Raw genomic sequence first — 25,474 nt, 5'->3', positions numbered from 1 at the left:
AACATAAGGCACTATCAGGTCTTGCAACCTGGGTTAATAAGGAGGGGAGGAAAGATGGTGTGGTCTCTCACCACCGGTACCTTTATCGTTCTGCTGTTTCCCACTCAGGAGCCAGTGTCTGGCTGAGAACCCACCACACTCGCTCTAAAGCTTTTGACGGGGAAATAGGAGCATGGACCGCTTCGGTAGTGAGGGAACACGTTATATGGGTCCACTAACACAGGCCTGTAACAATATAATACACAAATGTAACGACCGTCGGTCTGCATTAGAGACCGCCGGTGCGTTACACAGTAATAAGCAAACAAAACTGCAGCAAATTCAACGCTAATAACTTTAAACTAACTCTGCCCAGACACAAGCCTCTTACTTTGAGATGCTATGGAGGTTGTTGGCGGCGTCCTGTTGGTTGTGGAACTCGTGGTCCTGATCACGGTCCACACGTTACGGATTTTTACGCTCCACTGGTGGTTCAGCTGTGAGTGGCTCCCTTTTTCCTCTCTCTCCCTGTGTCTCTCGGACAAGGAGAATGGAGCGTCACTTACAGCCGGGCCGTCCCCTTTTCCCTGGTCGTCGTAGCCTGGTCACGTCATCTCGTTGCACACGGGTCCCGTTCCGCTCGTCGAAGCGCCGGAACGTTTGCAGGTCACTCCGTTGTAACGCGGCTGGATGAACGATGCGTTCACTGGTTCTTGGTAACCAGTGGGCTTCCACGAGCGCAGCTGGAGGGATGCTCCTCGGCTGACGCTAGTTACGCTGATGGGAGATGAGGTGTAGTCCTTACAGAACGTAAGGACTGTGGACGTTTCCCTTGCGGTGAAGAAAGTCGGAGAGAGAGCGAGATTTGGGAAGCCTCTGTTATTTAACCACCAGCGGAGCCCTCTTCGCGTCAGCAGGGGGGGCTGCTGTAAATCGGGGTCACTGACCAATGCACTGTCCGTGCGTCATTTTCATGCTATTGCCCCTAATGGGCATTAAACTGGGAAGCCCGCTGAACTTTGTAGTCATTCCTTAATTTCCTTTATATTAAGACCATGCGGTCAATGTTAAGACAATGTGGTCTTAAAGTCAAGGCTGGTCTCAGAGTTAGGCCTTAGAGCTGGGCCTTAAAGTTGAAATTGAGGCTTCCCATAATCACATAGGACTGTGACCCAACAGCATTAAGGTTAAACAACTCCACTTTGGCCTCAATAAGACGTACCAGACATCAGGTGTATTGTTCAGATGCAGTTCTGAGAACCTCGGTTATCAAGGGCTGATGATTATCAGCAACTGGCTGCAACTTATCCAATGCCTTGGAAGTAGTAAAGAGCTACTTAGTGTTACTTTAATAAATAATTAATTTAATAATAATGGGATTTTGAAAAGGATTATATGTTGTTGCTTGTGTGAGGCAGTATTTGCAAAGAACCACTAAGATCAGAGGATTTTATCATATTTTAATGAAAAAACATGATTGGGAGTATTGACTTGACTTGTGCTCGACTGTGTCATTAAGTTTCATCATATACTGCTGAAGACCGAAAGGTTTGCTGCAGTAAATCATCACATCGTAGAGCTTTTACTGAACAATGATCCAGCCTGGACAGGTCATGTGATATTGCGACTAACCCAGTTGCTTGTGAAAGACTTAATGTAACTGATAAAAAATAAGAGTGGAATAACTTATGTTATTTCACATAACATAACATAAGCTTAAAAAAAAGTTGAATAAAAATGTATTTGTTATGAATAAACTTCACTGGCAGAGAGAGCAAAACCTTTATTTTGTGTTCTGTAATAATCATTACAAAGTCATCAGTCAATTCCCTGTCCCCACACAATGAAGTTACTTACTCACTTTTGAACAATTAAAACTGTGTCACTTAAAAATGTCCATCAATTCATTACTGTAGTAATACATTTATTTTCGGCAAGTTACAGTTGAATTTGAATCTTGAAAGAATTGGTTTGAATGATGACATTCAGTCAGTGGGTAAAACTCATTTTTAATTTGTTCATGCTTATATGAAAGCGGTTCAAAGAACACACTGACCAAGCTCCCACAGCTTCAGTAGCATCCTGTACACCTCTTGTAAATCATGCAGAGAATATCCTGATGACTTAGTTTTTCTCTGTTTTGTTGAAAAACTCCACATTTCCCCTGCTGATAAACTTGATGCACTGGCGGTAGCAGCTTACAATTCGTGTTTGGCTCAGCTTGAAAGCCATGGACATGATAGCCATGCCACCAATGATGAAGAGGGAGGTAAGCATAAAGTAGTTAGGGTGTCTGGGTATAATGTCACCAAAACCAATAGTGGTGAGCGTGATGAAGCAAAAGTAGTAGGGATCAAATCCTTGAAATTCTGTTTCCCACATTGGCAAAATTAATCCACCAAAGCAAATGTAGGCAAAAACGATGAAAAGAATCAGTACAAAAGGTACATCCAGCATTTCCATTCCATCCCCTAAGCCTGAGAAGTCCCATATGGCATATCCTTTGGGTGGTGGTGGCAGCTGGTCTAGCTCTGGGCAGGAGAGGGACCTGAGTAATGGGCTCTTCCTCAGAAAATTCTCCCTGGCAATAATTTTTTCAAAGATTTCTTTGTTGTTTTGCAGATGGATGGACTTGTGCCGAACATCTGCCTGAGTGCTCAGCACCTGCCGGATGTCAAGGGGTTCACGGATTATAACATCATGGCTAAGAACGAATGTGCCATCCTCTAGAACCCGGTGACCAGAGTCCACTGCCATCTCCCCCGCGCTCCGTGGTGACCAGGTATGGGAGCGGAGAACTTTAAACAGGGTGTAGATGCGAACATAGGCTTTGGACAACACCAAAGCGAGAAAGTCTCCCACATCAAGGATGACCAGAAGCATGAGAGGAATTCCCAACATGGCATAAAAGACACATGCCACCTTACCAGCCAGGGTAACTGGATAGATCTCTCCATATCCTGTAACAACAAAGGGAACAAAGATAATTCATTAAGATTCACTCGCCTAGTCAGAAAAACCTTAAGCCAAACAGTGGCAAGAAAAACCCTCCTTTAGGAGGGAAGAAACCTTGAGAAGGAACTGGATCAAAAGGGGGGGCCCTTCCGCCAAAGGCCAGCTGGGCAGAGCAGGAAAAGGGGGATAAAGAGGAGAGAATGAAGAACAGAGAAAGGAGAAACACAGACACAATGGCTAACTGGTGCACTACAGGGATGACTATATAAGCAGATGTAGATAGCATACACTGAGGTGGTACAAAAGAAAAGATATATTAGTATTAATTATCCATGAGCAGGAGAACTAAGAATTGTATGTATGACTGATACATGTTTAGTTGGTGGACTACAGAGACCACTGTATAAACAGCTGTAGACAGCAGACACTGGGATGGCCAGCATGCAGCCTGAAGCTGTGGCCCGGAAACATGTACAGAAGAGAAAAGGAGGGGGCACACCAGCACAACAAGCTACAAGAACAATGGAGATCAATGATGGTGATGAGATACTTATAATTAATAACTGAGAAAGGAAAAAGAAGGAGGGGTGAGGGGCACCGCTCAGTGGATCATGGTGGTGTCCCCCTGCAGCGTAGCTCTATAGCAACATACTGTATATCTAGTATCAAAGTATGTTTAAGACAAGGTGCTCTAGTCCTGTAGCTGATGCTATGACTACTGGCCCGAACATAATTCAATTGTATTTATATAGCGTCTATCACAACACAAGTTGTCTCTAGGCGCTTTCCAGAGACCAGAATATGACCCCTGAGTAAGTATTACATAAACAATGGCAGGAAAAAACTCCCCTAGAGTTAAACACACTAGAGTTTACACTAACTACAGGCCTTACTAAGCAGAAACATTTTAAGTTTGGTTTTAAAGGTGGAGGTGGTGTCAGCCTCCTTAACCCAACTGGTTAAGTTGTAAAAAAAAATATTGTGATTAGATATGATCTAATGTCATATATAGAACACATACATGACAAAATTTTAAATGGATCCTGTATTCCAATACAGAATTTTGTCTTCATGTTGCATACTGGGTTAATATTTGAGCAGATAGACAGATAGACAGAATCCAACAACAAATATTTAGAGATTCTGGGTATTTTCACACCGAGGACATACATGCACGAAAATCGGTACACACCTGCATCATGTCGCAACCATATTTGATAGTTCCTACTTTCTGCCATAACTTTTGAATGTTTTAATATAAAGAGTCGTGGGTGATGTCATCGGACTCGGTTTTGAGTCCTTGAACATAATTGGTGCAAATTAGCCCCGCCCCTTTTCTGATTGGTCAATATTTTATAGTCCCTATTCTGTGACATAACTTTTGAACGGGTTGTGATAAGGACATGTGGGTGGTGTCATCGGATTCGGTATTGAGTACTTGACCTTCATTGTCATGAATTAGCCCCCCCCCTTTTTCTGATTGGTCGATATTTGATAGTTCCTACTTTCTGCCATAACTTCTGAATGGTATGACATACATAGTCGTGGGTGGTGTCATCGGACTGGGTTTTGACTCCTTCACCTTCATTGGCCTGAATTAGCCCCGCCCCTTCTTCTGATTGGTCGATATTTGATAGTTCCTATTTTCTGCCATAACTTGAATGGTTTGATATAGAGAGTCGTGGCTGGTGTCATCCGCTAAATGTCCAGGTCTGAAGAATCTACATCAAGTCATACAAGCTTCCACTGCAGCCTGAATGTGCAGAAGGGTGCGAGGGCCCGTTCATCGCTGCTTGCAGGTTTGATTTTAAGTTTTTTTTGGAACTCCTGCCTCCTGGTCTCCTGCATCTGGGTCCTATCCTCCACAACCCTGACATCACCATGTCCCTATTGCCGAAGAGGTTCCGGATGCGCCCCAGCCTGTCTCTCCGTTTACCTGCCTGCACCTCAGCCTTCCCCAAAAAGATTAACATTGACCTTAACAATGATTTTTTTTTTCTATTAGAAATCATACAAACGAATCATCCTTCATGCGTTAAAATCATTATGCTTCCTTTGTTTCATTGTCATTCTACATTGAGATGCCTCATGTATGTTTTGATCCTTTTGCATGCAACTGCTTTATTAAATCTACTGAAATCTGGACCATATCTCAAGTCCTCGTATTGGTAACTTATTCCCACTCAGTTTCAGTCCAGATATTGACCTAGTTGGAAAAAACATATTAAAGAGCGTTTAATAGGTTTTTCCACAACATTTTTGGTGACGACGACGGGGCATCGTTTGTGGGACTGGACGGAGCGGATGTTCTTGGCAGACTACTGCCAACACTGTGTACAATCCAAGGCTAAATGTTCCTCATAGTAGTTTAACAAGAAAGAAAACTCCCCTATCATAGGCCAGTTTTGCCCGGTCAACCTGCTATAAGTAGATGAAAAGATATTCTTGATATCGTGGCCCAAAGGCTTTCTGCGTTTTTGCAGAGCAAATATTTAATCTATACAAAAGTGCAGAAGGCAGGAATACAAGACTTCTCAGGCTGTTAGGAACATGCCAATGTCATAGAGCAACAGATTCAGATGCCAAGAAAGACAAGAAAAATATCCACCATGTATTCCATGGCTTGCAAATGCATTTGGGTCAGTTTTCCATGAGGTGTTGTGGGTGGCATTCAACTTTCAGATCCCCTAGAGCAGCGGTTCCCAACCTTTTTTCCTTGAAGCCCCCGCTACTTGTGTGTAACACCAGCCGGGCCCCCCGAGCCGTACGTAATAGCTCCAAAAGAGTAAAGTGATTCGTTACAAATCTTTAATTGAAAAAATGAACATTAATTATGTTTTTTTTTATACATTTCTCTTTGGTTTACCCTGTATACATATGCCTTTTTTTCTCACCTTCATTTTGTGTCACCAATGTATAAAATAAGCAGAATTAAAAATAATTGCAAGGACATAAAAATATTTCTGAAAAATGTCTCTTACACATACTTACACATTTTTAACATTTTTCCTTTAACAACCTGTCGGAGTAGTATGATTAAATATTGAATAATGATATAATAATAAGTAATAAGTAATGAAATCATTTCCTGTGTTTGTCACCAGTGTACAAAAAACACAAAAATTATTCAAAGACATTCATAAATTATTCCTAAAAATGTCTTATGAAGAAGTAAACATTAAACGTAACATAAGCCTGAACATAACACAGTAGGCCTATACACACACACACCCTTACAAAGGAATAAAAAAGCCCTGTCATACATCTGAATTAACTGCATTAACTGAAAAAAAACATTGACTGAAATAAAAGAATAAAAAAATTAACTGAAAACCAGGGCCAGTTTGTTGTCTCATGTCCACATGCACATCATTTCAACACAGGTTTTGGTACAGCTATATGTATGTATATGTATGTATGTCTAAGCATTATAATAAGAACAAACAATAAAACAATAGAACAATAACAAACTAAGCTTTTAGCTTACTTTTTTTCTGTCATTCTGTTCATTCATGAACTAATGGCCACCTTGGGCTTGCATACCTCTGATTAGATGTCGGTGTGATGCTTGTGACAGCCAGCCTGAAGTCCCGGTGGACATCAAGTCTGTTGCATGCTTTTGTTTTTATTGTCACAAGGGCGCTGAAGGCCGTCTCGGACAGGTATGTAGTGCTAAATGGGAGAATAACCTTCGTAACTGCATGTTTCGCCAGTCTGGGAGCAACAGTGTGTCCGATGGCAATCCAAAACTTTTTGTATCCGTTCTCCTGGAAGAATTTCCTTGACACCGAATCAGCTTGAAGGTCACAAAGCTCATCTTCACAGCCGAGATACTCCACGTCCTCGATTGTGGAAATGTAGGGATTAATCACCCACGTTTCCTTTGATAAGTAGTCGTTAACATCGGCAAAACGGGTCTTAATCTCCTCCTGGAGCAGGTTCATGTGTTGGATAAACTCGATGCGTAAAGACGCAAGCACAGACTGCTTCAGCAGCAGTGGAAAATGTTGCAAGTCCCCTTGTGACAATTTTTTGACTCTGTGCTCCACTTTGCACACAAACGCATCCAGGGAGTCTTTGCACTGCATGACATTTGATTGAGGCCCCTGCATCCGCTTGTTCATTTCATTGTAGAGAGCGAATATGTCTGCCAAGTATGCCGTTTTGATCCAAAACGCACCAGTCAGCCTTTCATACAGTGATCGATTGTGATCTTGCAAGAACGCCATTGTTTTTTTCCGTAGCTCCATAAAAATCCCGAGCACGCGACAGCCACCGCACCTCCGTGTGTAGCAGCAGTGTTTGATGCGCTTCATCGTCACACAGCTGTTTGAAGGGCCAGCCTTAAAGGGGACATATTATGGCATTTAATGTATATTTTAAACAGGCCTTGAATGTCTTAAAAACAATCTAAAGCTTGTTTTTTCTACATAAATCAGAAATCCAGCCTGTGGGCCCTGTCACTAGTTTTACCGCTTCTAACCCCTTTTTCTGTGCCTCATTCTAAGGGAAGGGGAGGCTATGATAATGAGGCTCTGTGCTGATTGGCTCCCTGAATGACGTGTAGCAGGCGAGGAGAATAAACCTCACTCCGCCAAAGCAGCCCGAGCCTGTAAATAAATCACAACACTGAATTTTCACAAATGGCAACTTTATTGTTAAAAAAATAAAATATGAGTTGTATATAAATAACATTTATGCACTATTTCAGCCGGATCTGCCCGGCGGATGCTGAACGCTGGCCCAGCAACCCCACGCTGGGCGCCCGGCGCATGGCTCCACGGCGCATGGCTCCGCGGCGCATCGCCCGTTAACGGTGATCAAAGCGACAGATTTCGCTGAAAATCTCGGAGGGTGAAGCTGGTCCAGCCTGGGACGTACCCCAGAAATCCCTGCTCCCAAAGCGGCTGGGAACCTGGACAATTTAGTCGGACGGACCCCGCTTTGGGAACCAGGAAGTAGGCTGGAGCAGCGCGCATCACCGCGGCTTTAACCAGGGAATCTGACCGGTTCCGACCGGCCGGGACCGCAGGAACCGGCCTGGACTGGTAGCAGGGACTCCCGGGGACCGACCAGCGGAATTTCAGCCGGATCTGCCCGGCGGATGCTGCGCGCTGGCGCCGCAACCCCACGGCAGGCGCACAGATCGGCTCCGTAGCGCATACTCTGCGCATCGCCCGTTACCGGGGATCAAACCGACAGATTTGGCTGAAAATCTCGGAGGGTGAAGCTGATCCGACCTGGGACGGACCCCCGAGGACCCAGCTCCCAAACCACCCGGGAACCTGGATGATTAACCCGGATCCGCTCCGCCGCGGCGCAGCGTCCGACTGGCTCAAGGAAGAACCGCTCCAGCCGGCGTAGAGAGCTGGTTGTGGGCGTGGTTTCAGCAGCGGAGGCCGAACCTCTGCGCCTAGGGTGACGTCACCCTAGGCGCAGATTTTAAACGCAGAGCTTACGGGGTAGGATACGCGGGAACGCGAATGTACGGTACGCGTCGCCGCGTAACATCATGCAGCCACTTCTCGGCGAACAAACACGTTTTCTGTTCAATTCGGGTAGTGGTTCAGTTTGGCGTCTCTTTGTAGTTGGTGGTGGTGGAACGCCAAAATAATTACTTAATGGCGCTTGCTTCTTGGACATTTTGACGAGACGTGTCGGGGTTTGTTCAGTAAAGCTGCTTGTGATGATAGATCCTTACCTCTCTTCCTGCCCAACCCACCGCCGCAATGAGGATGGAGGGGCAGTAAGGACGCGCTGTGATTGGCCAGTACCAACTTTGAGTGGCAGTTCTGGGGAAAAGCTCTCGCAATAGATTTTTTAATATTAGTATTCTGGTCTGGCCACAACCAATAATATGAGCCCCAGCTGTTGGTGCGCAAAAGCGCTTTGCAGCACAAGATTGAAGGCGCACTGTGGATTTTGACGGCGCATGCGCTCTGGCGGCCCACTTATGTGCAGCCCTGACTGCACCGCATAGTGAACACAGCTGGTAAGATCATAGGTGTCCCACTCCTTTCCCTGAAAGACACTCACACCACCCGCCCCACCCGGAAAGCTATCTCCATTGCGAGCGACACCGGCCACCCCGCACACAGTCTGTTTTGCCTCCTACCCTCAGGTAGAAGGTACAGGAGCCTCCGTTGCTGCACCGCCAGACTCCAAAACAGGTTTGCATACCAAGCGGTCAGGAAGCTAAATTCTCTTCCCTCACTCCCCCCAGCCAGATCCTCCAGACTGACAGGGAACTGAACTGAAACCCCCGCCCCCCCCCCCCCATGAACACTCAGGACTACGAAACAACTGTCTCATTTAATATCACCACTGTGTCACTTTAATTCACTTTAATTTACTGTTCACTGTTTATGTCTAAATACTGCACACAATACCCAAATATGTTTCTTTTTCTTTTTTTTTCTTTTTTTTTTACAAAAATTGCCTTTTGCACTCATCTCGGTTCTAGTAAATGTTTGTGTTGTGTTGTATTTATTTATGTGAACTTTTTAAGAATGTCTGTCTATCCGTCTGTTGTGCCTGTGCCTGCGCACTTTATATGTTTCACTGAGGAAAGTGGGAAATGTCCTCTCGATTCCTTGTATGTCTTACATGTGATGAATCGATAATAAAGCTACTTTGACTTTTGACTTTTGACAAGTGGATTGATGCAGGGGGACCAAAAGCGGAATCTATAAGGGGAAGTGGGTACTTATTCTTGACGGTGATGTCATTCAGACCTTTGAAGTCTATACAAGGGCGCAATGACTTGTCCTTCTTCTCAACAAAGAAAAATCCCGCTCCGACGGGTGAGGAGGAGGGACGGATGAGGCCTGCAGCTAGGGAGTCTCTGATGTACTGCTCCCTTTCAGGTTTGGACAAGTTGTACAGCTTCTTGGATGGAAGGGGGGAGCCAGGGAGTAACTCAATAGCACAATCATAGGGTCGATGTGGAGGCAGAGAAAGTGCTCTGTCCTTGCTGAAAACCTATTTGAGGTCATGATACACTAGAGGAACATTTATGGGCAGAAATATGTGCCACTAGAAACTGAATTTGAATCATTTATATTTGAATTTGAATTGCTCAACTTGAATAATTGCATTAAAAAACTGAATCTGAATCACATAATTTGAATTTGTATTGTTTAATTTGAATCATTGCATTGAAAAACTGAATCTGAATCACATAATTAGGGCCCGAGCACTGAAAGTGCGAGGACCCTATTGTATCTGTGATGTTTATTAGGGCCCGAGCACTGAAAGTGCGAGGACCCTATTGTATCTGTGATGTTTATTAGGGCCCGAGCACTGAAAGTGCGAGGACCCTATTGTATCTGTGATGTTTATTATTATTATTATTATTATTAGGGCCCGAGCACTGAAAGTGCGAGGACCCTATTGTATCTGTGATGTTTATTATTATTATTATTATTATTATTATTATTCTCGCCGTAAATAAATTGCCTTTTTGGAGGCCTTAAAATGCTCAAAAACTCACCAAATTTTGCACACGCTTCCAGAGTCGCGTAAAATTACGTATTTTATGGGCGACAGGCATGGGTCCACAAGAATGAGCTCTATAGCGCCACCTATTTTATGTTTTTTGACGAGCCCCACAATATGGTTTGACTTACAGCAATGACCTTTATGTGTGTATTATATTAGACAAAGAGCTACAAAAAAGTCTTTTGGACCCATGGTCTAAGTTACACAGGAAGTCCGGCATTTTGAACAGAAAATGTCATTTTTCATGAATTCTGATCATTTCTAGGCCTCGTACTTTAACGAACTCCTCCTAGAGATTTTATCGAATTGGCTCACAACTTGGTTTGTACAATCTAGACACATGGCCGACGCTAAATTGCGAAGCTTTTAAGTTTCTGCCAGAGGGCGTGACCGTAGTGATCCGGCGAAGTTTGAGGTCATTTTTAAGCTTCGCCATGAAACATCAATTGGCTGTAATTCAGCAATACATGATTTGATGTGGTCGAAAACGTATGTGCATGATTGTAGACTGAGCCTGAAGACATATGTGGTGGAATATTCAGGATCGGTTGTAGCGCCACCTGTTGGCACCAGGAATTGTCATGTCTTCTAGTATGCATCTGTGCTCCAAGCGAGATGAGATTAATGATCTCAAAGTTGGTCAGATAATAGGTAAGACATTGACGATGACTGACAGAGAAAACTGTACGTTCTTATCGAAGGGCGTGGCCGTTAGAGGTAGTCAAATTTCGGTGTCTCGCCATGAACATAAAAGTTGTTGTAACTTAAACATAATTGGTCAGAATTAACCCAAAATCAATACATGTAATCAGGCTTCCATTCTGAACAAGTGGACATGACAATCTTGGATGAACTCCATAGCGCCACCTTTTGGTCAGGTATACATTTTTCATCAAATTATGTGCTGTCATTGCTGTTTCATTCATCCAATCACAATGAAATCGACACATATTATTGTCATAAGCGTCCTTATTAACTGTGTTGAGTATCGTGGTCATAACTTGAAGGGAACTGCCATTTTACGTCACTCTGAATTTTTTGGTAAAATAATAATTTAAAATCATAGGCTTGGTCTTAAGAAAATAAAATGTCAGATTTAGATACATTTCGACATGACTAAAAAATCATACGCTGGTACATATCGCTTTTGAAGAACTTTGTAACTCTCTTTTTCCAAAAATTTATTCATATACAATTAAATCATATTTTTGTCATGCCATGTCCAATTAACTTCGTAAACTTCGTAAAAATATTGTTTACTGTGATGTGAAAATATATTTTTGGCATTAAGGTGCGTAAAACGCACGATTGGTAATGAATATTTATTTAAATCCATTGGATTTAAAGCAAACTGGCTCTGTGTGCCGGCCAGTCCTGCAGCGGAGCGGAGGCCGAGGGGGAGGGAGGAGGGGGGGAGCGGGGGGACGTTGCGTGCGCACCGTATTGACGTTCCTCACACGACATAAATCCTCCAGTGTTTTCACACGAGTCCCAACCTAATCTGTAAGTATTTTTTTATTGTGTGCATAATAGTAGAGTCGTCTTAAGACATCTATGGTGAAATATTCCTGTGGAATAGTTTTCACCGATGTATTTCGGCGGCGCATGTCTGTAATGCAGCTCGCTTTTTACCATGTCTTTCATGTCTCTGTCTTCTACCGAGACAGAGACCACTTAAATAAAACCACACTGATTTTGAGTCAAACCCGTCTTTTTAAATTCAATTTTTATACAGAAAATAATTACAGTGCATGTATTACACCTTATTTCACAGCAGCTTTGCAATTTTATTATATTATTATCGGCTTTCAGCCGAGATCTGGTCGGCACCGCGCAGCGCCGCGGAGGAGGTGCATTCAGGGACCGGTCGGAATTCTAAAAAGCCGATTATCCTCCTGGTGCGTTCAGGGACAACTGGAATTTACTGTATTTGGCGAGAATTTACCGTTGCTTCATTTGCTTAAAAATTATTTAAAGGTGACCTATTATGGCATTTAATGTATATTTTAAACAGGCATTGAATGTCTTAAAAACAAGCTTTTGAAGGTTTTTTCTACATAAATGAGAAATTCAGCCTCTGGGCCATGTCTTTATTTTTACCGTTTCTAACCTTCTCTATGAGGGATTCTGAGGGGAGGGGGGGCTATGTTAATGAGGCTCTGTGCTGATTGGCTGCCTGAATGACGTGTAGCAGGGGAGCTTTAAGCCTGAATCACAATTGTGGGTCAATGATGTATAAGGCCTTTGAGAGGCCTATTTTTAAAATACTTAAAATAAAGATGTATTTGGCCATTTTCCAAACATTTGGAATGTAGTGTGCATATATGTGAAAACTTAAAACAAAGGTATTTTAGTGTTTTTAAATCTACATTAATAGGGCAATGACCTTAAAAAAGTAATTGGGGGCGACCGTTATTTATCTCAAAATTAATAGATTTCCTTAACAAAATGTATATTTTAATTATCAGTAATTAAATTAACTTTTCAAGAAAGATAGACTCATGTGTCCTTTCATTTTTGAAAACCATTTTGAAATACATTTTATCTATAATGGAAGTGTCACCCTCATAAAGCCATTTATGCATACTATACCAATGATTTATATTTGAACCAAAACTCATAGACATTAAATTTTGAATTTGCGGATTTCCTAAGTTCTATAGTAAACCATGGTTTGTTAAGGTTTTCAGAGCTTCCTTTATCGGTACACACCTGTATCATAGCACAACTTAAAGAAAAGTCTCCTGGCGCCATGGCCCAAACCCAACAGGAAGTCGGCCAGTTTGAATTAATCATGTAATTTTGGCGCAATTTATGCCATTCCTTCAGCCGCTTCTTCGCCAGAACCGTAACGTGCACCCAGGTGTGTTATACATCAAAATGTGCGTCTCCATCCTGCAATAACGTGCATAACTTTTCTCAGTCAAAGGCGTTACCGTGGCGATGATAGACGCCAAAAAGCGCGCCCCCAATTCATCTGATTGGTCCATACAGATAAAACTTCGTGCCTCAAGTCCCACAATACGCTTTGACTTACATGCACAAAAATCGGTACACACCTGTATCATGTCGCAAATTAAAGGAAAGTCTCTTGGCGCCATGGCCGAAACCGAACAGGAAGTCAGCCATTTTGAACATTTTGAATTCATCGTGTAATTTTGGCGCAATTTATGCCATTTCTTCGGTCATTAATTCAGCCCGAACCCTAACGTGCACCCAGGTGTGTTATACATCAAAACGTGCGTCTCCATCCTCCGACACCACGCATTACTTTTCTCTTTCAAAAGCGTTACCGTGGCGACGCTAGACGGCAAAAAGCGCGCCCACCCTTCATCTGATTGGTTCAGACAGAAAAAACTTTGCGCCTCAAGCCCCATAATACGGTTTGACGTACATGAACGAAAATTGGTACACACCTGTATCATGTCGCAACTTAAAGAAAAGCCAGGCCTGTCGATACATTTGATATTTCATGGTTTGCATTAATGGGCGTTGCCTAACGGCTCAACAGCGCCCACTAGAATACCTTTCTCTCCCATAACTTTTGAAAGGTTTGACATAAAGAGTCGTGGGTGGTGTCATCGGACTCGGTATTGAGTCCTTGACCATAATTGGCGAAAATTAGCCCCGCCTCTTCTTCTGATTGGTTGTCCCTATTTCCTGCTATAACATTTGAATATTTTGACATAGACAGTCGTGGGTGGTGTCATCAGATTCTGTATGGAGTCCTTGACCTTCATTGGCCTGAATTAGCCCCGCCCCTTCTTCTGATTGGTTGTCCCTTTTTTCTGCTATAACTTTTGAATGGTTTGACATAGGAAGTTGTGGGTGGTGTCATTTCTGATATGCTTATGGGGGCGGTGGCCGTGAGTGCGAGGGCCCGTTCATCGCTGCTTGCAGCTTTAATTATTATTATTATTATTATTCTCGCCGTAAATAAATTGCCTTTTTGGAGGCCTTAAAATGCTCAAAAACTCACCAAATTTTGCACACGCTTCCAGAGTCGCGTAAAATTACGTATTTTATGGGCGACAGGCATGGGTCCACAAGAATGGGCTCTATAGCGCCACCTATTTTATGTTTTTTGACGAGCCCCACAATATGGTTTGACTTACAGCAATGACCTTTATGTGTGTATTATATTAGACAAAGAGCTACAAAAAAGTCTTTTGGACCCATGGTCTAAGTTACACAGGAAGTCCGGCATTTTGAACAGAAAATGTCATTTTTCATGAATTCTGATCATTTCTAGGCCTCGTACTTTAACGAACTCCTCCTAGAGATTTTATCGAATTGGCTCACAACTTGGTTTGTACAATCTAGACACATGGCCGACGCTAAATTGCGAAGCTTTTAAGTTTTCAGCAGAGGGCTTGACCGTAGTCATTCGGCGAAGTTTGAGGTCATTTTTAAGCCTCGCCATGAAACATCAATTGGCTGTAATTCAGCAATACATTATTTTATGTGGCCGAAAACGTATGTGCATGATTGTAGGCTGAGCCTGAAGACATATGTGGTGGAATATTCAGGATCGGTTGTAGCGCCACCTGTTGGCACCAGGAATTGTCATGTCTTCTAGTATGCATCTGTGCTCCAAGCGAGATGAGATTAATGATCTCAAAGTTGGTCAGATAATAGGTAAGACATTGACGATGACTGACAGAGAAAACTGTACGTTCTTATCGAAGGGCATGGCCGTTAGAGGTAGTAAAATTTCGGTGTCTCGCCATGAACATAAAAGTTGTTGTAACTTAAACATAATTGGTCAGAATTAACCCAAAATCAATACATGTAATCAGGCTTCCATTCTGAACAAGTGGATATGACAATCTTGGATGAACTCCATAGCGCCACCTTTTGGTCAGGTATACATTTTTCATCAAATTATGTGCTGTCATTGCTGTTTCATTCATCCAATCACAATGAAATCGACACATATTATTGTCATAAGCGTCCTTATTAACTTGGTTGAGTATCGTGGTCATAACTTGAAGGGAACTGCCATTTTACGTCACTCTGAATTTTTTGGTAAAATAATAATTTAAAATCATAGGCTTGGTCTTAAGACAATAAAATGTCAGATTTAGATACATTTCGACATGACTAAAAAATCATACGCTGGTACATATCGCTTTAGAAGAACTTTGTAACTCTCTTTTTCCAAAAATGTATTCATATACAATTAAATCATATTTTTGTCATGCCATGTCCAATTAACTTCGTAAACTTCGTAAAAATATTGTTTACTGTGATGTGAAAATATATTTTTGGCATTAAGGTGCGTAAAACGCACGATTGGTAATGAATATTTATTTAAATCCATTGGATTTAAAGCAAGCTGGCTCTGTGTGCCGGCCAGTCCTGCAGCGGAGCGGAGGCCGAGGGGGAGGGAGGAGGGGGGGAGCGGGGGGACGTTGTTGCGTGCGCACCGTATTGACGTTCCTCACACGACATAAATCCTCCAGTGTTTTCACACGAGTCCCAACCTAATCTGTAAGTATTTTTTTTATTGTGTGCATAATTGTAGAGTCGTCTTAAGACATCTATGGTGAAATATTCCTGTGGAATAGTTTTCACCGATGTATTTCGGCGGCGCATGTCTGTAATGCAGCTCGCTTTTTACCATGTCTTTCATGTCTCTGTCTTCTACCGAGACAGAGACCACTTAAATAAAACCACACTGATTTTGAGTCAAACCCGTCTTTTTAAATTCAATTTTTATACAGAAAATAATTACAGTGCATGTATTACACCTTATTTCACAGCAGCTTTGCAATTTTATTATATTATTATCAGCTTTCAGCCGAGATCTGGTCGGCACCGCGCAGCGCCGCGGAGGAGGTGCATTCAGGGACCGGTCGGAATTCTAACAAGCCGATTATCCTCCTGGTGCGTTCAGGGACAACTGGAATTTACTGTATTTGGCGAGAATTTACCGTTGCTTCATTTGCTTAAAAATTATTTAAAGGTGACCTATTATGGCATTTAATGTATATTTTAAACAGGCATTGAATGTCTTAAGAACAAGCTTTTGAAGGTTTTTTCTACATAAATGAGAAATTCAGCCTCTGGGCCATGTCTTTATTTTTACCGTTTCTAACCTTCTCTATGAGGGATTCTGAGGGGAGGGGGGGCTATGTTAATGAGGCTCTGTGCTGATTGGCTGCCTGAATGACGTGTAGCAGGGGAGCTTTAAGCCTGAATCACAATTGTGGGTCAATGATGTATAAGGCCTTTGAGAGGCCTATTTTTAAAATACTTAAAATAAAGATGTATTTGGCCATTTTCCAAACATTTGGAATGTAGTGTGCATATATGTGAAAACTTAAAACAAAGGTATTTTAGTGTTTTTAAACCTACATTAATAGGGCAACGACCTTAAAAAAGTAATTGGGGGCGACCGTTATTTATCTCAAAATTAATAGATTTCCTTAACAAAATGTATATTTTAATTATCAGTAATTAAATTAACTTTTCAAGAAAGATAGACTCATGTGTCCTTTCATTTTTGAAAACCATTTTGAAATACATTTTATCTATAATGGAAGTGTCACCCTCATAAAGCCATTTATGCATACTATACCAATGATTTATATTTGAACCAAAACTCATAGACATTAAATTTTGAATTTGCGGATTTCCTAAGTTCTATAGTAAACCATGGTTTGTTAAGGTTTTCAGAGCTTCCTTTATCGGTACACACCTGTATCATAGCACAACTTAAAGAAAAGTCTCCTGGCGCCATGGCCCAAACCCAACAGGAAGTCGGCCAGTTTGAATTAATCATGTAATTTTGGCGCAATTTATGCCATTCCTTCAGCCGCTTCTTCGCCAGAACCGTAACGTGCACCCAGGTGTGTTATACATCAAAATGTGCGTCTCCATCCTGCAATAACGTGCATAACTTTTCTCAGTCAAAAGCGTTACCGTGGCGATGATAGACGCCAAAAAGCGCGCCCCCAATTCATCTGATTGGTCCATACAGATAAAACTTCGTGCCTCAAGTCCCACAATACGCTTTGACGTACATGCACAAAAATCGGTACACACCTGTATCATGTCGCAAATTAAAGGAAAGTCTCTTGGCGCCATGGCCGAAACCGAACAGGAAGTCAGCCATTTTGAACATTTTGAATTCATCGTGTAATTTTGGCGCAATTTATGCCATTTCTTCGGTCATTAATTCAGCCTGAACCCTAACGTGCACCCAGGTGTGTTATACATCAAAACGTGCGTCTCCATCCTCCGACACCACGCATTACTTTTCTCTTTCAAAAGCGTTACCGTGGCGACGCTAGACGGCAAAAAGCGCGCCCACCCTTCTTCATCTTATGGGGCGCCTCAAGCCCCATAATACGGTTTGACGTACATGAACGAAAATTGGTACACACCTGTATCATGTCGCAACTTAAAGAAAAGCCAGGCCTGTCGATACATTTGATATTTCATGGTTTGCATTAATGGGCGTTGCCTAACGGCTCAACAGCGCCCACTAGAATACCTTTCTCTCCCATAACTTTTGAAAGGTTTGACATAAAGAGTCGTGGGTGGTGTCATCGGACTCGGTATTGAGTCCTTGACCATAATTGGCGAAAATTAGCCCCGCCCCTTCTTCTGATTGGTTGTCCCTATTTCCTGCTATAACATTTGAATATTTTGACATAGACAGTCGTGGGTGGTGTCATCAGATTCTGTATGGAGTCCTTGACCTTCATTGGCCTGAATTAGCCCCCCCCTTCTTCTGATTGGTTGTCCCTTTTTTCTGCTATAACTTTTGAATGGTTTGACATAGGAAGTCGTGGGTGGTGTCATTTCTGATATGCTTATGGTGGGCGGTGGCCGTGAGTGCGAGGGCCCGTTCATCGCTGCTTGCAGCTTTAATTATTATTATTATTATTATTATTCTCGCCGTAAATAAATTGCCTTTTTGGAGGCCTTAAAATGCTCGAAAACTCACCAAATTTTGCACACGCTTCCAGAGTCGCGTAAAATTACGTATTTTATGGGCGACAGGCATGGGTCCACAAGAATGGGCTCTATAGCGCCACCTATTTTATGTTTTTTGACGAGCCCCACAATATGGTTTGACTTACAGCAATGACCTTTATGTGAGTATTATATTAGACAAAGAGCTACAAAAAAGTCTTTTGGACCCATGGTCTAAGTTACACAGGAAGTCCGGCATTTTGAACAGAAAATGTCATTTTTCATGAATTCTGATCATTTCTAGGCCTCGTACTTTAACGAACTCCTCCTAGAGATTTTATCGAATTGGCTCACAACTTGGTTTGTACAATCTAGACACATGGCCGACGCTAAATTGCGAAGCTTTTAAGTTTCTGCCAGAGGGCGTGACCGTAGTGATCCGGCGAAGTTTGAGGTCATTTTTAAGCTTCGCCATGAAACATCAATTGGCTGTAATTCAGTAATACATGATTTGATGTGGTTGAAAACGTATGTGCATGATTGTAGTTTGAGCCTGAACCCATCTATGGTGGAATATTCAGGATCGGTTGTAGCGCCACCTGTTGGCACCAGGAATTGTCATGTCTTCTAGTTTGCATCTGTGCTCCAAACTAGATCAGTTTCTTGATCTCAAAGTTGGTGAGATAATAGGTAAGGCATTGACGATGACTGACAGAGAAAACTGTAAGTTTGTGTCAAAGGGCGTCGCTGTCAGAGGTTGTCAAATTTCGGGGTCTCGCCATGAACATAAAAGTTGTTGTAACTTAAACATAATTGGTCAGAATGAACCCAAATTCAATACATTTAATCGGGCTTGCATTCTGAACAAGTGGATATGACAATCTTGGATGAACTCCATAGCGCCACCTTTTGGTCAGGTATACATTTTTCATCAAATTATGTGCTATAATTGCTGTTTCATTCATCCAATCTTAATGTAATCGACACATATGATTGTCAGTAGGTCCCTTGTTGACCGTGTCGCGTATCGTGGTCGTAATTTGAAAGGAATTGGCATTTTTATGTCACTCTGTATTTCTGGTAAAATATTAATTAAAAATCAGAGATTTTGTGTAAGGAAAATTAAATGGCAGTTTCAGATAGCTTACAACAGGACTAAAAAATCATACACTGGAACATATTATTTTTGAAGAACTCCGTCACTCTAAAAATTTAAAAAATGAACTAATAACATAAAAAGCTATGTCTTTGTCACAAAATGTCAAAATTGACATCCGACTTCATAGATATGTTGTTTACTATAATGAGAAAAAATATCATGTTAATTCCATAAGTCAAAGATACATGAGTGATTTTTAAATAATATTTATGTGTGATCAGGGGGGCTGGTGTTCAGCGCGGCCGCCATCTTGGTCAAGGCGCCGCATTGACTGCCTGAGAACATCGGGCGTGGCCGCCATCTTGGATCGGTTTTTTTTTTTTTTTTACTTTATTTAAAAGAATTATCACAAAACAGTATACACGAACAGTATACAAATAAAAAACAGAACATGTGCCAGGGGTGATGTTTGTTATTCAAGAAGATTAAACATATAACACAAGTCTACGGTTTTAATAGCCTTTTCATTTGTTGATTTTAGGATTAATTTCAAGTAAAGTTCCATTTCTTTCTGGAAAACAAAAAAACAAGGGGTTTTCTTTGAAAATTTACTCTTATGAATATGGAATTTGGCAAGAAATAAAAACAGATTTATCAAAAAGTAACATTTTCCTTCTTTTTTAGAGAAACAATGGAAACCAAAAACAACATTTTCCCAATATAAATTAAAATCTATACCAAAGGAGTCAATAATAAATTTGCTAATATCTGCCCATAGTTTTTTCGAATGAGAGCAAAGCCAAAATAAATGGACAACTGTTTCTGGATGTAAATTACAGAAGGAACAATTTGTATTAATGTCCTTTTTAAATTTCTGCATGTAATGGTTAGCAGGATCATATTTATGTATGATTTTGTAAGAGACCTCCTTAACCTTATTTGTGATTAAAAACTTGTTAGGAAGCATCCAAGTTTTTTTCCAATCAATATGATCTGTGAAACGATTCCAATAAACAGTAATATTAGGGGTAGCAACAATATCTTTTTGAAATAAGGCACGTACCCTTTTATTATTATTCTTTTGGGTCAGTGAAAAACATATTTTACCTATTGGGGAGTCAGTTGAGAATGGGACAGACACATTTCTAGACGAGGAAGTACAACTGTTTTTAAAAAGCATTAAGGTGCCTGATGGAATAGCATTGGCGACAACTGAGAATTCTTCAGGAGTTACTTGAAGACTATGTCGTGATGAAAAGTCTCTGTAAGACAGCACAACTCCTTCCTCATTTAGCAGCGGACTCACCAGCCAGATCCGGTTCTGAAACCAGGTTTAAAAAAAAAGGGATTTATTTCTAACTAGGATATCTCTATTGTTCCAAATAATATAACGGTGGGGTGAAAAGTTATGCTTATAGATAAGAGTCCATGCAAGGAGGACCTGTTTATGAAATACAGATAACTTAACTGGAATTTTTTCTACACTATAATTACAAGACAGTATGAAATGAAGGCCTCCAAAACGAGAGAAAATATGGTGGGGAATAAAATTCCAGATTGAGGTGGGATTCTTCATAAAATTTTTCGCCCAATTAATTTTAAATGTATTGTTTAAAGTTTTAAAATCCAGGAAATTAAGCCCTCCAGATTCATAAGTATTCATGACTATACTTTTTCTAATGTAATGTATACGATTTTTCCATAGGAAATTAAAAAGCATCTGGTTAAAAGTTTTACTAATTTTATTATCTAAATGTAGTGAGATAGCAGCATAAGTTAGTCGAGAAATTCCTTGGATCGGTATCGCTTTGACTCCAGTGCATTCACTTCTATTGTGGAAGGAGGTGTCTGCCTAAGTAAAATAACTATAACTTGCTTAATTTTCAACCGATTTTCACGCAGTTTTCTTTGTTACAAACGGCAGACATGTAGCTACGATACAGGATGCTTGATGTACGTTAAATATGCAGGCTTTCATGCTAAAATACGTTCTGCAGGTAGTCACACTACTGGTTATGCTATTCAGGTATACACACACACACACACACACACACACACACATATATATATATATATATATATATATATATATATATATATATATATATATATAAATATATATATATATATATATATATATATATATATATATATATATATATATATATATATATATATATAAAAGTCATCAAATTTTGCACCAAGCCAGGCCTGGCGATAAATTTGATTTTTATGGTTTGCATTAATGAGCGTGGCCTAACGGCTCAACAGCGCCCCCTAGAAAACCTTTCTCTGCCATAACTTTTGAAAGGTTTGACATAAAGAGTTGTGGGTGGTGTCATGGGACTCGGCATTGAGTCCTTGACCATAATTGGTGAAAATTAGCCCAGTCCCTTTTTCTGATTGGTTGTCCCTATTTCCTGCTATAACTTTTGAATGTTTTGACATAGAGTCGTGGGTGGTGTCATGGGGCTCTGTAATGAGTCCTTGAGCTTCTTTGGCCTTAATTAGTCCCGCCCCTTCTTCTGATTGGTCGTCCCTTTTTACTGCTATAACTTTTGAATGGTTTGACATAGGAAGTCGTAAGTGTCATTTCTGATATGCTTATGGGGGGTGGTGGCCGTGAGTGCGAGGGCCCGTTCATCGCTGCTTGCAGCTTTAATTATTATTATTATTATTATTATTATTCTCGCCGTAAATAAATTGCCTTTTTGGAGGCCTTAAAATGCTCCAAAACTCACCAAATTTTGCACACGCTTCCAGAGTCGCGTAAAATTACGTATTTTATGGGCGACAGGCATGGGTCAAAAAGGATTAGGCTCTATAGCGCCACCTATTTTATGTTTTTCGACGAGCCCCACAATATGGTTTGACTTACAGCAATGTCCTTTATGTGTGTATTATATCAGACAAAGCCCTACAAAAAAGTCTCTTGGAACCATGCTCTAAGTTACACAGGAAGTCCGGCATTTTGAATAGAAAATGTCATTTTTCATGAATTATGGTCATTTCCAGGCCTCGTACTTTAACGAACTCCTCCTAGAGATTTTATCAGATTGGCTCACAACTTGGTTTGTACAATCTAGACACATGGCCGACGCTAAATTGCGAAGCTTTTAAGTTTCTGCCAGAGGGCGTGACCGTAGTGATCCGGCGAAGTTTGAGGTCATTTTTAAGCCTCGCCATCAAACATCAATTGGCTGTAATTCAGCAATACATGATTTGATGTGGTCGAACACGTATGTGCATGATTGTAGGCTGAGCCTGAAGACATATGTGGTGGAATATTCAGGATCGGTTGTAGCGCCACCTGTTGGCACCAGGAATTGTCATGTCTTCTAGTTTGCATCTGTGCTCCAAACTAGATCAGTTTCTTGATCTCAAAGTTGGTGAGATAATAGGTAAGACATTGACGATGAGTGACAGAGAAAACTGTAAGTTTGTGTCAAAGGGCGTTGCCGTTGGAGGTTGTCAAATTTCGGGGTCTCGCCATGAACATAAAAGTTGTTGTAACTTAAACATAATTGGTCAGAATCAACCCAAAATCAATACATGTAATCAGGCTTCCATTCTGAACAAGTGGATATGAAAATCTTGGATGAACTCCATAGCGCCACCTTTTGGTCAGGTATACATTTTTCATCAAATTATGTGCTATAATTGCTGTTTCGTTCATCCAATCTTAATGCCATCGACACATATGATTGTCAGTAGGTCCCTTGTTGACCGTGTCGCGTATCGTGGTCGTAATTTGAAAGGAATTGGCATTTTTATGTCACTCTGTATTTCTGGTAAAATATTAATTAAAAATCTGAGATTTTGTGTAAGGAAAATTAAATGGCAGTTTCAGATAGCTTACAACAGAACTAAAAAATCATACACTGGAACATATTGTTTTTGAACAACTCCGTCACTCTAAAAATTTTAAAAATGAACTAATAACATAAAAAGCTATGTCTTTGTCACAAAATGTCAAAATTGACATCCGACTTCATAGCTTTGTGTACTATAATGAGAAAATATCATGTTAATTCCAGTCAAAGTCAAAGATACATGAGTGATTTTTAGTTAATATTTATGTGTGATCAGGCTGCCTGACATGTTGATCTCTCAGTCTCTCAGCTCCAGCAGCTCCAGCAGAGAGGAGAGGGGAGGGGCTGAGCTCCCGCCGGGGGATGGTGTTTGGAATGCGTGCGCAGCTCCCCCGGGGGCGGGGGGGGTTGGGGGGGTGGAGGGGGTTGGGGGGGGTGGAGTTTGGAATGCGCGCGCAGCTCCCGCGGGGGGAGGGGAGGGGCTGGTGTTCAGCGCGGCCGCCATCTTGGTCAAGGCGCCGCATTGACTGCCTGAGAACATCGGGCGTGGCCGCCATCTTGGATCGGTATTTTTTTTTATTTTTTTTTTACTTTATTTAAAAGAATTATCACAAAACAGTATACACGAACAGTATACAAATAAAAAACAGAACATGTGCCAGGGGTGATGTTTGTTATTCAACAAGATTAAACATATAATACAAGTCTACGGTTTTAATAGCCTTTTCATTTGTTGATTTTAGGATTCATTTCAAGTAAAGTTCCATTTCTTTCTGGAAAACAAAAAAACAAGGGGTCTTCTTTGAAAATGTACTCTTATGAATATGGAATTTGGCAAGAAATAAAAACTGATTTATCAAAAAGTAACATTTTCCTTCTTTTTTAGAGAAACAATGGAAACCAAAAACAACATTTTCCCAATATAAATTAAAATCTATACCAAAAGAGTCAATAATAAATTTGCTAATATCTGCCCATAGTTTTTTCGAATGAGAGCAAAGCCAGAATAAATGGACAACTGTTTCTGGATGTAAATTACAGAAGAAACAATTTGTATTAATGTCCTTTTTAAATTTCTGCATGTAATGGTTAGCAGGATCATATTTATGTATGATTTTGTAAGAGACCTCCTTAACCTTATTTGTGATTAAAAATTTGCTAGGAAGCATCCAAGTTTTTTTCCAATCAATATGATCTGTGAAACGATTCCAATAAACAGTAATATTAGGGGTAGCAACAATATCTTTTTGAAATAAGGCACGTACCCTTTTATTATTATTCTTTTGGGTCAGTGAAAAAGATATTTTACCTATTGGGGAGTCAGTTGAGAATGGGACAGACACATTTCTAGACGAGGAAGAACAACTGTTTTTAAAAAGCATTAAGGTGCCTGATGGAATAGCATTGGCGACAACTGAGAATTCTTCAGGAGTTACTTGAAGACTATGTCGTGATGAAAAGTCTCTGTAAGACAGCACAACTCCTTCCTCATTTAGCAGCTGACTCACCAGCCAGATCCGGTTCTGAAACCAGGTTTAAAAAAAAGGGATTTATTTCTAACTAGGATATCTCTATTGTTCAAAATAATATAACGGTGGGGTGAAAAGTTATGCTTATAGATGAGAGTCCATGCAAGGAGGACCTGTTTATGAAATACAGATAACTTAACTGGAATTTTTTCTACATTATAATTACAAGACAGTATGAAATGAAGGCCTCCAAAACGAGAGAAAATATGGTGGGGAATAAAATTCCAGATTGAGGTGGGATTCTTCATAAAATTTTTCGCCCAATTAATTTTAAATGTATTGTTTAAAGTTTTAAAATCCAGGAAATTAAGCCCTCCAGATTCATAAGTATTCATGACTATACATTTTCTAATGTAATGTATACGATTTTTCCATAGGAAATTAAAAAGCATCTGGTTAACAGTTTTACTAATTTTATTATCTAAATGTAGTGAGATAGCAGCATAAGTTAGTCGAGAAATTCCTTGGATCGGTATCGCTTTGACTCCAGTGCGTTCACTTCTATTGTGGAAGGAGGTGTCTGCATAAGTAAAATAACTATAACTTGCTTAATTTTCAACCGATTTTCACGCAGTTTTCTTTGTTACAAACGGCAGACATGTAGCTACGATACAGGATGCTTGATGTACGTTAAATATGCAGGCTTTCATGCTAAAATACGTTCTGCAGGTAGT

General features: G+C 40.8%; 1 protein-coding gene across 1 annotated transcript in view; it reads right to left on the bottom strand.

Moving 5' to 3' along the window:
- Window positions 1-1,769: 1,769 nt before the first annotated feature.
- Window positions 1,770-25,474, bottom strand: part of kcnk18 (potassium channel, subfamily K, member 18) — a 61,565-nt gene continuing 37,860 nt past the window's right edge. Inside the window, exon 3 of the mRNA XM_061745590.1 lies at window positions 1,770-2,939. Within this exon, the coding sequence (XP_061601574.1) occupies window positions 2,104-2,939 (836 nt within the window). The 3' untranslated portion in view covers window positions 1,770-2,103. The remainder of the gene's footprint in view (window positions 2,940-25,474) is intronic.

The sequence above is a fragment of the Cololabis saira genome, chromosome 17 (assembly GCF_033807715.1).
Source record: "Cololabis saira isolate AMF1-May2022 chromosome 17, fColSai1.1, whole genome shotgun sequence".
Lineage (NCBI taxonomy): Eukaryota > Metazoa > Chordata > Actinopteri > Beloniformes > Belonidae > Cololabis > Cololabis saira.
This window is presented reverse-complemented; position numbering and strand designations above follow the sequence as displayed.